At 51.7% G+C, this 12656-nt stretch overlaps 1 protein-coding gene across 1 annotated transcript; it reads right to left on the bottom strand.

Moving 5' to 3' along the window:
* Positions 1–2883: 2883 nt before the first annotated feature.
* SC5D (sterol-C5-desaturase) lies at positions 2884–7651 on the bottom strand. The gene is made up of 5 exons (XM_063178409.1): positions 7557–7651; positions 6799–7016; positions 5684–5816; positions 5088–5188; positions 2884–4098 (listed from the first exon to the last, which is right to left on the bottom strand). Exons 2-5 carry the CDS (start codon positions 7006–7008, stop codon positions 3634–3636), a joined length of 909 nt encoding a protein of 302 aa, XP_063034479.1. The 5' UTR covers positions 7009–7016; positions 7557–7651; the 3' UTR covers positions 2884–3633.
* Between the last annotated feature and the right edge of the window lie 5005 nt (positions 7652–12656).

The following is a 12656-nucleotide window of genomic DNA, read 5'->3' as shown; positions in this document are numbered from 1 at the left end:
TGGGCACAGGGTGGGAGCTTCAGCCAGTGGCTGGGTGAGCCCAGCCCTGCTAAATGCTCACAGATGAATGGCTCTTTCTTTGTGCAGGGAAACACACGTTTCCCTCGCCAGAGGATTTTTTTGTTGTTGTTGTAAAGGGGAGAGGGGAACAGTGCAGAGTTTATTTTAAGGTCCATCTGGATTTCATCAGCAGCAAAAGCTGTGAACTCCAAGAGCAAGGTGAGGAGGAGCCCCTGGCCCCCTGGTTTTCCTTCCCCTCGTCCTTGAGACCTTTCCCTGTCTCAGCTTTAGAGCTCCCAGAGGGTTTGGGGGGCTGGAACAGCCATTTCCATAAAGCCTCACTGAGAGGGTAAAGCTGCTTAAAGGAGCCATTGCTTGATGCTGGAGTGGAATCAGGGAACCAAGGATTGCACCCTACCCATGGCACTGGCCTCAGAGCCTTCCTCACAGGATGATGATGGCTGTAGGGTTCCCTGCAGGGCTCAGGGCTGTGTCAGAGGCGCCCAGTTGTTGCATTCTCACACACACTTGGTGTGCTGGGGGCTCTCTGAGGGGGATGTTCAGTGCGTGGTACAAACGTGTGATGTGAAAGGAGGGAAGGAAATGCTCTGTGTGGGGTGGGACGGGGCAGCTCTTGCAGACAAAGCAGCAGAAAAGGCTCTGATGACAGGAAAAACGTGAGGAATGGGGTCCTGGAACAGGAGCAGGGACACCCCGTGTGTGTCCTCTAGGAGAGCCCCTCCTGCCCCACGCTGGAGGAGTGTCACCCTGGGTTTTTAAGATTTTCCGAGCCTTCTGATGTTGATATTCTTGTAGCAAACTTTCTGACACACTTTCTGTAAATAACTTATTGTTTTCCATTCTTTTATGAAGGAGGAGAAATCTGATGGGCTGTTGGTCTGTCCAGTGTCATTGAAGAGGTGGCACTGTCACTTTTGGAAATCTATAAATGTTATCTATAAATCTATAAATGTTTGAGTCATAAATTTAAAATTCTTTTTACCTTGAGAGAGCTGTGTGTCCACATCGTGTTGGTTCGCACTGTTTTGCATTCCTTTATGAAGGAGGAGAAATTTGATGGGCTGTTGGTTTGTCCAGTGTCATTGGAGAGGTGGCACTGTCACCCTCCAATCCACTGCCACTTTTGGACAACTATAAATGTTAGAGTCAGAAAATAAACTTTCGTTTTTTTTCTTCACCATTTCTTGAGAACAGCGATGTGCGCTTGTGTTCTTTGGAGTCCTATAGCGACCGAGGAGGAGGAGGAGGAGGAGGAGGAAGGGCATCCACGCAGGTGCAGCCGTGGTGAGCAACATCCCCATCTTGTGGCAGCAGCAGCACCAGGGGAGCAGAGCCGGAGCTGCTCCGTGTTCCAGAGCCCCAGGGCCACGGCGAGGATGCGACAGCCTTGGCAAGGCCGTGTGAGTGGCAGGACACGATCTGTGAGCGGCAGGACACGATCTGTGAGCGGCAGGACACGACGTGCCCGTGCCCGGAGCTGCGGATCCACCCCGGGGCAGTGCCAGGCAGCAGGGCCGTGGGAGGGTGAGTGCACCAGAGCGATGCAATCTCACCCCAGGACTTCAATTATGGGGTCAATGCAGTTACAAACCCTCCTAATGAGGCTTTTAGAGGCCTTGGCTCAGAGCGATGTCCCCCTGGAGGACTCGCAGTGGCTCTGGGCAGTCAGTGAGGGAGTTTGGTTGTATGGGAATGAAGATGTGGTGCCCTGTGAGGGTCACTGCCTGTCCCCAAGCTGCCAGGATGGGGTCCCCAGACTGCACCCACCCAGGATGGGGTGCCCAGGCTCTGCTAAGGTGGGAGGATGGGATTTTGAGAACCCAAGAACCCTGGGGCCTTTCCAAGCGTGGACTGGGAACCAGGCTGGCCAAGGCCTGTGGTGTTGTCACCGTGTTTGATCTGGGCTCTGCCTTGACCCCGGGTTAATCAGCACACAAGGCTCAGGGGTGCTGTCCACGTGGGCAGAGCAGGTTGGGATGGTGAAAAGGAGAAGGCAGAGTGTGACTGTGGTGGCAGGACATGGGGCAGGTGTCCCTTGTGCTCTCCAGTTGCCACAGGTGTGGTGGTGCGGCCTTGGGGACAGCTGAGGGTGGACGAGGAGCAGAGGGGCTGCCACCACTGCAAGGGACCCACAGAGGGGCTGTCACCACTGCAAGGGACCCACAGAGAGGCTCCATCCCCAGCAAGGACTCACAGAAGGGTCTCCATCCCCAGGAAGGACCCACAGAGGGGCCTCCATCCCCAGCAAGGACTCACAGAGAGGCCTCCATCCCCAGCAAGGACCCACAGAGGGGCTGTCACCACTGCAAGGGACCCACAGAGGGGTCTCCATCCCCAGCAAGGACTCACAGAGGGGTCTCCATCCCCAGCAAGGACCCACAGAGGGTCTCCATCCCCAGCAAGGACTCACAGAGAGGCCTCCATCCCCAGCAGGGACCCACAGAGGGGCTGTCACCACTGCAAGAGACGCACAGAGGGGCTCCATCCCCAGCAAGGACCCACAGAGGGGCTGTCACCACTGCAAGAGACGCACAGAGGGGTCTCCATCCCCAGCAAGGACTCACAGAGGGGTCTCCATCCCCAGCAAGGACTCACAGAAGGGTCTCCATCCCCAGCAAGGGCTCCAGGGACTGGTGAAACTGGGGGAGCAGGGCGTGGGAAAGCACAGCTGTCACTGTGCAGGGACGCGGTCACACCTAAGGTTCTGTGGTGGCTCTGGCCACTCTGTGTTTTGCCCATCTTCTGCTGTTTTGGCCCAAATTTGCTGCCAGCACAGCACGGCTCGGTGCCAAGCCCCTCATGGGTGCTGTAGGACAGAAATGGGCTGCCCCAGGAGTCAGGGAGAAGGGAGCAAACAGCAGGCAAGTTGGCAATTGAGATTTATTAAACATGGGTCACCCCAAAGGTCACCCCAGATTTCAGCAGGAAACACACAGGCCCTGAAGGGGGGAAGCTGACCACGAATCCTTGAGTGAGGAGAAGCCCCTGCCCCTCACATTTGGGTGCCCGGTCCTCCTTCCTTCCCCCTCAGTGTTCTCAGAGACACCCACAAGACTCAAAGCCTGCTTCTGTCCTACAGGCATGATGCTTCCATGGGACATCCCCGGGCAAGAGGAAGGAGGTTGAGTGCAAGAAGTCCCACCAAGGGAGCCATCAGAAGAAGCCACACCACCTCCAAAAGGTAGGGTTTTTTCCAAAATACAGCTTGTCTTGATGGACACCATGATGGGAACAATGAATCACCAACAAAGGGGAGCAGCAGAGGAACAAAGCCCCTGCCACAAGTCACGTTAATTTGTGCCACGTTACTGTTCTATTTGTGCCATGTTATTCTTCTTGCAAAGCATCAGAACAGCACTAAAGCAGCGCAGGGACCTCATCAGAGACCCAAAGGGAGCTGGGAGGGGAAGCAGTAGGAAAATCAGAGCAGATCTGTGGTTGGAGCAAGGCCAGACGCCACCGATTTGGGACCGGGGCAGATCGGACGCTCACCAAAAATCACCGCACGCTGATCACGTCATCAGGGACTCTTTGTCCGTGGGAAACAGTCTTGGGTGGCTGGTGAGGAATGGGACAAGATCCAGCCAGAGGAAGGACACACCTGGAGGAAGCCTACTCAGTCTTGGAGGCCACGGTGTCGTTGGATGCTCCCAGGTCTTTCTTGGAGGCCCCGATGCCGTTGGACACTCCCGGATCTTTCTCTCGGAGCTTGCGCAAATAATCGTGGGGGCCTTTGCCCTCAAAGGATGTGGGGCTCTTGTAGGAACCCCCAATCTTGTCCCAGAGGGTGAAGTACTGCCCATAGTTGTAGTCGAAGTACAGGTGGTGGTCGGTGTGGTGGGCAGAGCCGTTGATGATGTGCCGCAGCAGCCGCGGCACGCGGTAATCGCCGTCGTGGATGGAGATGGTCCAGACGTTGACGAAGATGTAGAGGCCCAGGTAGGTGACTTTGTGCAGGGGGAACAGGAAGGGGTAGATGTGGTAGGGCAGGCTCTGCATGAAGCCATCCACCGGGTGGAAGGCGTGGCTGGCGAAGGGCGTGGCGATCTTCCACAGGTGGTGGGGCTTGTGGAAGCGCTGCGGGGACACGGGGCTGTCAGTCAGGGTGGATCCCCAGAGCCAGATTCACGGCCCCAAGGGATGCTGCTGGGGCCACCGCCACCCAAACTGAGAGGGGGACATGTGCCCTGTCACAGACATCTCTTATGAAAAATCCTTTCTTTAGGATTTTTCCTCCTGAGAAGCTGAGAGGCCTCAGAAACAAAATGTAAACAATGATTATCTGCTGCTGTGGAATGCAACAAGTAGATCTTTGATTAGCCCATGTTGGTTGTTCCTAATTAATGGCCAATCACAGTCAGCTGACTCAGATAGAGATTCCGAGCCACCAACCTCTGTTATCAGTCTTTCTTTTTCTATTCTTAGCCAGCCTTCTGATGAAATCCTTTCTTCTATTCTTTTCGTTTTTTAGTTTATTTTATTATATATATTATATTAAAACTATTTTATGATATATATTGTATTAAAACTACTCTTACAGTTTTAATATAATATAGATCATAAAATAATAAATCAAGCCTTCTGAAACATGGAGTCAGATCCTCGTCTCTTCCCTCATCCTCAGACCCCTGTGACCACCATCACAAGAGGGTCCCCCAGCCAGATTCATGGCCCCAGGGGATGCTGTTTGGGCCACCACCACCCAAAATGAGAGGGGGACATGTGCCCTAAAGGGCTCTCAGCTTGACATCTTCAGTGCCGTGCTTTTTATAAGCTACAAGAATGTAAAATTTGGTGGGTGATTGGTTGATGATTTATGATCATGGTTTGTATTTTTGTTTGTTTTTTTTTTGGGGGGGGGGTTAGTTCTGGGGTTAATTCTGTGTTTGTTTGGGGCTGGTTATGGAGTGATGGTGACAGCTGGTTATTGTTTTTGATACTAGGAAATACAGAGGAAGGTTAATTAATAGTGTATTGATGACCATCACATGGTGAAGCCTTGCTCAGCCATTCCCACCCGAGAAGGACAAGGACTCCTGTCCAGAGTCCCCTGTCCTGTCCCATACCTTATAGAACAGCTTGTGGTGGAGACCACGGTGTATCCAGTAGATGCCCATGTCAGTGAAGAAGAGGAAGGACAGCATGCTGAGGAAGACACCAGACCAGCCTGGAGAGGGGGGGACAGGGTTGTTAGAGGTGGCACATCAGGAGGCTGTGAGGGTCCCCACAATGATCCTCGTGGGTGGGAGACACGGGTGAATCGTGTCAGAGTCTGCCCCATTGAGGTGACAGGCTCAGGCTGTGCCACGTGGGCATCAGGAGGCTGTGAGGGTCTCCACAATGGTCCTCATGGTGGGAGACACAGGTGAGTCCTGTCAGGGGCTGCCACACTGAGGTGACTCGGGGCAGGTGAGTCAGGTGCTGTTTCACTGGGAGCTGTGCCCAGGGAAAGGAAGGATCTCTTGTGGAGGGTGGAGTGTGTCAAGGAGGGGGACACAACCCTGAGTGAAAGCGTCTGGGTGTTCTCCTACAGAGAACCTGGGCTTTTGGCTCACAGGCTGGGACAGCAGGTACCCAGGGGGATCTCCTGGGGTTGCCCTCGGAGAAATGGGGTCTGAGGGAGGTGACTCAGGTGTGGCAGGGGTGCAGAGAGGTCACTCACCATACGGGGAGTCCTCGATGTTGTCGTAGAGTTTGCTGTAGCCCCGCACCTCGGCGAAGAACAGGGCGACGGTGGGGACACTGATCCAGGGCAGGGAGCGCAGGGCGTAGGAGATCTCCCGGCTCACCTGGTTCTGGGGGTGTGACAACAGGGTCAGGGGCACGGGGGACATCTCCTGGTTCTGGGGGGTGTCACAACAGGGTCAGGGGCACGGGGGACATCTCCTGGTTCTGGGGGGTGTCACAACAGGGTCAGGGGCATGGGGGACATCTCCTGGTTCTGGGGGGTGTGACAACAGGGTCAGGGGCACAGGGGACATCTCCTGGTTCTGGGGGGTGTCACAACAGGGTCAGGGGCATGGGGGACACTTCCCAGCTCACCTGGCTCTGTGGGGCATGGCAAGAGGGGTCAGGGGCACAGGGGACATCTCCACCTGGTTCTGTGGGGTGTGGCAAGAAGGGTCAGGGGGCACAGGGGACATCTCCACCTGGCTCTGTGGGGTGTGGCAACAGGGATCAGGGGTCAGGGACATTTCTGAGCTCACCTGGTTCTGTGGGGTGTGGCAAGAGGGGTCAGGGGGCACAGGGGACATCTCCACCTGGTTCTGTGGGGCACAGGGGACATCTGAGAGCCCCAATGCCCCTCATAAGGCCAGGAGGGCTGGCATCTTGGCCGTCCCTTTGTCGTGGCATCTGTGCCATGGTGTGGGACACAGGGTGCTGCTCATATGGGGACAGCTGTGCTCGAGCTGAGTGTTGGGGTCAGTGGGATGTGGCACTGGGATGAGGCAGAGAGGGGTGGATGTGACAGCAGGGACAGCCCGTGCCACACCACTGGCAGGTGACATTTGGATGGCCAAGGGGGTGGCGAGGGGGACAGTGCCACGCAGGGCCTGGGCGAGTGTCACAGATATCTTTTTATGAAAAATCTTTTTCTTAGGATTTTTCCTCCTGAGAAGCCTCAGGAACAAAATGCAAACATTGATTATCTGCTGCTGTGGAATGCAACAGATGCGTCTGTGATTGGTCTCGTGTGGTTGTTTCCAATTAATGGCCAATCCCAGTGAGCCTCCCTCACCCTCAGAGCCCGGTGAGCAGCCAGCAAGGAGCACCCACCTCCAGGAACTGGGGATGTTTCTTGAGCTCGTGGTCGAAGATGAAGTAGTAGCTGAGGGTGCCGAAGAGCAGGTAGAGGGCGAGGGCGCCCAGGTTGGTGATGACGAAGAGGCTGAGGAGCTGCCGGCACGGCTCGGCCTCGGGCCACCCCGCCGGGTACACGTAGGGCGTCAGGAGGTGCCGGTCCGCGGCTTCCAGCACCAGATCCATGGTGGCTCCTGCGGGAAAAGGACTCGCTGTGACCGAGCTGTCCCTGCCCAGCACGGGATATCGGCGCCCGCCAGGATGTGGGCAGGGGTTGGCAGGGCTGGCATGCCGTCTGGCTGGCTGGGTGGCCTCGGCCGGGAATGGGGAGCGGATCTGGAACGCGCAGGGCGTGGGTGTGAAGCGGGGCAGACGCAGGAGTGGGGGACGCGCCTGATTCTGTGCGCTGAGCTGCGGAGGGGACACTTGTGGCAGGGGACAGCGGGCTGTGGGTGGCAGCGGGACGGGTGACAGCTGGGGTGCCAAACCCCTTTTGGCGCAGCTCAGGGGGCTCCGCTCCGTGCCCTGCGGGGCGATTCCCCGGGCAGGGTGGGCGGCCAGGGGGGCGTCACCGTGTCCGGGAGCCGCAGGTGGCCCGGCAGCGGCGGGGAGGGACGCGCGGGGAGCGCGGGGGCGCTGCCGGCGGTGCCCCCAGCCCGGTACCCCCACCCCGGTACCCAAACCCCCCCATGTCGGTACCCCGATCCCCATTCCCGGTCCCCCCATCCCGTTACCTGCCACAGGTCCCACAGTGGTGCGGGGCGGGGGCGGGGCCACACGGTAGCGCCACGTGACGTCACCGGAGGAAGGGCTCGCGCCACCTCGGGTGGTGACGTCAGTGCGGAGAAAGAGGCGGAGTCATGGGCTGGGGGCGTAACCATTGGCTGGGGCGGGGTCATGGGCGTGGCCTGGTGCTGGGCGTGGTCGGGATGGGGCGTGGTTTGGGCGGGGCGTGCGGAGAGCTGCCGGAGATGGAATTTTGGGGAATTTTAGGGAATTTTCGGGAATTCTGCCTGCTCCGAGCTCCTTCCCTGCTGTCCCCTCGGTCGTGAACATTATAAATATATATATTTCCCAAATATATATGGGAAATATTTGTGTGCATATAGATAAATATATGTGCATATGGCTATCTGCATATATATATATATATATATATATAGATATAGATATAGATATAGATATATAGATATATAGATTTATATTTATAGGTATAGCTATATATTATATATATAAACATATAAATATATAGATATATATAAAAATATAGAAATAGAGATACATAGAGATATATAGAGATATATTTATAAATACATATCTAGATATCTATATCATCTATCTATATATCTATCTATCTATCTATCTATATTAATCTATATATAAATATCTAAATATATAAATATATAGATATCTATATAGAAATATAGAAATATATATATAAATAGATATCTAGATATCTATATCTAATCTATCTATATCTATCTATATATAAATATATATATATTTCTATATAGATATCTATATAGAAATATAAAAATATATAAAAATAGATATGTAGATATTTATATCTATATCTATCTATATATATATAAAAGTGTGTATATCTATATAGCCACAGATATAGATGATATAGGTAGATATAGATTATATAGATGGCTATAGATATATCTGAAACTCCAAAAAATTCCATGTTTGATGCACATTTTTATCCATCTGTAACAAATGCAGGATATTGATATGGAAAGATGAAGGAGGAAAGAAAAATCCATCGTTGCTCCATGAGGAAATGCTGTGCAGAACTTTCATTCCTTCTGGAATCATCTTTATTTAAGCATTAAAATAAAATGGGCTTGGGATCAGCTGGAGGAAATATTTGGTCTAAGTTAAAAAAGGGATAAAGTTGTACATAATTATTATTTCTCAATAAAAATTATTTTAAATCAGCCCTGTTTGCTCTTTTTATTAGAATATAGAGGCTTTTTTTTTTAATTTTGGTACAAATGTGGCCTCCAACAAATAAATGGGGTTTCTTATGGGGTCATAACCCCAAAGTGACCTGAAGGAACCCCAAAATTTTATGAAGTGAGTGAGTTTGACCTATAGTAACCCCAAATTTTAATTTTTGACCTCAAGTACCCCCAATGACCTATAGTAACCCCAAATTTTAAGGATTGACCTATAGTAACCCCAAATGTGACCTAAAGTAACCCCAAAATTTTCAGGAGAGAGTGAGTTTGACCTCTAATAACCCAAATGACCTATAGTAACCCCAATGACCTATAGTAACCCCAAATCTTAATTTTTGACCTCTAGTAACCCCAAAGTGACCTCTAGTAACCCCAAAATGACCTGAAGTGACCTCAAAAATGACCTCAAGTAACACCACAATTTTCAGGAGAGAGCAAGTTTGACCTCTAATAACCCCAATGACCTATAGTAACCCCAATGACCTATAGTAACCCCAAAATGACCTCTAGTGACCCCACAATGACCTATAGTAACCCCAAAAGTGACCTAAAGTAACCCCAAAATTTTCAGGAGAGAGCAAGTTTGACCTCAAGTAACCCCAATGACCCATAATAACCCCAATGACCTATAGTAACCCCAAAATGACCTCTAGTGACCCCACAATGACCTATAGTAACCCCAAAAGTGACCTAAAGTAACCCCAAAATTTTCAGGAGAGAGCAAGTTTGACCTCAAGTAACCCCAATGACCCATAATAACCCCAATGACCTATAGTAACCCCAAAATGACCTCTAGTGACCCCACAATGACCCATAGTAACCCCAAAAGTGACCTAAAGTAACCCCAAAATTTTCAGGAGAGAGCAAGTTTGACCTCAAGTAACCCCAATGACCTATAGTAACCCCAATGACCTATAGTAACCCCAAATTTTAATTAGCTTGGGTTTCTCATGTTCAAACTCACTCTCTACAGAGCACTTTGGGATGACTTTCAGCATTTTGTGGGTTACTACAGGGCCACCATTAAAATTTGGGGTTACTTGAGGTCATTTTGGGGTTACTATAGGTCATTGGGTTACTTGAGGTCAAACTTGCTCATTCCTGAAAATTTTGGGGTTACTTTAGGTCACTTTTGGGGTTACTATAGGTCATTGTGGGGTTACCAGAGGTCACTTTGGGGTTACTACAGGTCATTGGGGTTATTATAGGTCATTGGGGTTATTAGAGGTCAAACTAGGTCTCTCCTGAAAATTGTGGGGTTATTTTAGGTCATTTTTGAGGTCACTTCAGGTCATTTTGGGGTTACTACAGGTCACTTTGGGGTTACTAGAGGTCAAAAATTAAGATTTGGGGTTACTATAGGTCATTGGGGTTACTTGAGTTCATTGGGGTTACTTGAGGTCAAACTCACTCTCTACTGAAAATTTTGGGGTTACTTTAGGTCACATTTGGGGTTACTATAGGTCATTTTGGGGTTACTAGAGGTCAATCCTTAAAATTTGGGGTTACTATAGGTCATTGGGGTTACTATGGGTCATCGGGGTTATTGGAGTTCAAACTCTCTCCAGAAGACTTTGAGGTTCCTTTAGGTCACTTTTGGGGTTATTTCGGTCATTTTGGGATTTCTAGAAGTCAAAAATTAAAACTTGGGCTTCCTTCAGGTCATCATGGGTTTTTGACCTCAAACTCGCTCTCTCCACACACTTTGGGGTCCCTTTGCATCGTTTTGGGGCTTGCTTGATGTCAGTTATGAATAATTTGGAGTTTCTCTTGCTCCTTTGGGTTCCTTAGGGTGAACAGTTATTCCTGACAAAGCTCCCAGCCCTGCCCTGTGTGACAGCTCCTTCTGTGCCCCCTTGGAATTTGGGGTGGGGAAATTCCCGTGCATTTGGAGCAGCTCAGAGCTCTCCAGCTCAATCTGTTCCCTCTGTCCCCCCACCCCGTCACCCGCTGGAGCTGCAGATCTTGGATGGATGTAAAAGACACCAACAGCGTTTGAAACTTCAAACCAAATTTATTGGGGTACCACCATTGACAGCACAACTCAACCAGGGTTTGGTTTTAATCATCATTAATACAGAGGCAGGTAATCACTCTTTAATAAATTTGGGCTAAATCAGCCAGGAGTCTGCAAAAGAAAAACATACACAGTTGGAATAAAAGTCAGTACATTACAGCTCAAGCTGGAAGTTGTTTTTCAGTTTTCTTGCAGTGGAAAATTCTGAGACCTTTTTTTGATTTGCAACTTTGCTGCCTTGTTTGCCTGTGCTCTCTTTCTGCTTGGTAAAAACATCTTCTCGTTTGGGGTGGGTTTATCCTTTGCTCTAAGCCATAAAAACCCCTTCTAACTCACACACCCTTTGCCTCCTTGGTTATCCAGTGAGACTGGCTCAGCAATTCTTTTCTTCTATATCGAAACTTGAAGAAGGAGTAGAGATGGAAGCAGATCCTCCATTCAAAAATCTTTCTGCCAAGCACACAAATCTGTGAAACTTTCTTGTCAAACTTCCGTCCTTCCCAGCAAGTGCTGTGGTCAGGGCTGTGGTCAGGGCTGTGGTCAGGGCTGTGGTCAGGGCTGTGGTCAGGGCTGTGGTCAGTTCTCTGGTCAGAGCTGTGGTCAGGGCTGTGGTCAGTTCTGTGGTCAGGGCTGTGGTCAGAGCTGTGGTCAGAGCTGTGGTCAGGGCTGTGGTCAGAGCTGTGGTCAGGGCTGTGGTCAGTTCTGTGGTCAGAGCTGTGGTCAGTGCTGTGGTCAGTTCTGTGGTCAGTTCTGTGGTCAGTGCTGTGGTCAGGGCTGTGGTCAGGGCTGTGGTCAGTTCTCTGGTCAGAGCTGTGGTCAGTTCTGTGGTCAGTTCTCTGGTCAGAGCTGTGGTCAGTTCTGTTGTCAGTTCTCTGGACAGGGCTGTGGTCAGTTCTGTGGTCAGAGCTGTGGTCAGTTCTGTGGTCAGAGCTGTGGTCAGTTCTGTGGTCAGAGCTGTGGTCAGTTCTGTGGTCAGTTCTGTGGTCAGAGCTGTGGTCAGAGCTGTGGTCAGTGTGCTCCCCACACTCAGGCTCTCCTCTCACCATCGCTCTTTGGTCAATCTCCAAACCCTTTAAGAGCCAAAGAAAATATTTACCATCCCCACAAGCTCTTGCAGCTGTTCACTCCCCTGCTCAGCCCCCCAAAGGCCAGCCAGCACCATCCTCCGGTGCCCTGGGGATCCCCTCCATCCTCGGGGTGTCCCCCCACAGCCACAGCACCCCCAGAGCCCCCCGGCAGCTCCCTGGGGTGCAGCACGGCCACGCTGCTGCCACCCTTCAGCAGCTCAGGAATTAATGCTGAGATAAGGGTGGGAGACACGGCCAGGGGCAAAGAGAGACCGGAGAGGGAGAGGGGAGACCTGGAGAGCAACGAGGGAGGTGCAGAGAGAGCAGAGGGGAAACGTGGGAGAGAGAGGGCAAAGAGACAGAGAGACACTGGGGCCAGCTGAGAGTGATTCTGGGAGGGAACACAGAGCAGGGACAGGAGAGGGAAGGCAAAGAAGCACAGAGAGAGGGCAGAGCAAGGACAGAGGGAGCGGGGACAGGAGAGCAAGGAGGAGCAGAAATGGGGGAATGAGGCAGCAGAGGCAGTCACAGGGAGCAAAGAGGGTGAAGGAGAGAATTCGGAGCTAACACACACACAGAGGGCACAGAGAGGGAGCTGAGAGGCAGAGAACAAGCAGAGCAGAGTCCATGACATCCTGTTACCCACCTCTTGTCTTGAGGAAAGGAACCAGATGCCCTCCTCTGCTCCAGAACCCAAATCTCCTCTGCTCCTTCTGCCCTACATCCCAGCCCACCCCATGGCAAACCTGCCAGACCCACATCCAGCCACAACCCGTGCCCTCA

This window comes from Melospiza melodia, chromosome 29 (assembly GCF_035770615.1).
Source record: "Melospiza melodia melodia isolate bMelMel2 chromosome 29, bMelMel2.pri, whole genome shotgun sequence".
Classification (NCBI taxonomy): domain Eukaryota; kingdom Metazoa; phylum Chordata; class Aves; order Passeriformes; family Passerellidae; genus Melospiza; species Melospiza melodia.
The sequence above is the reverse complement of the archived record's forward strand: the minus strand, read 5'-3'. Positions and strand labels throughout refer to the sequence as shown.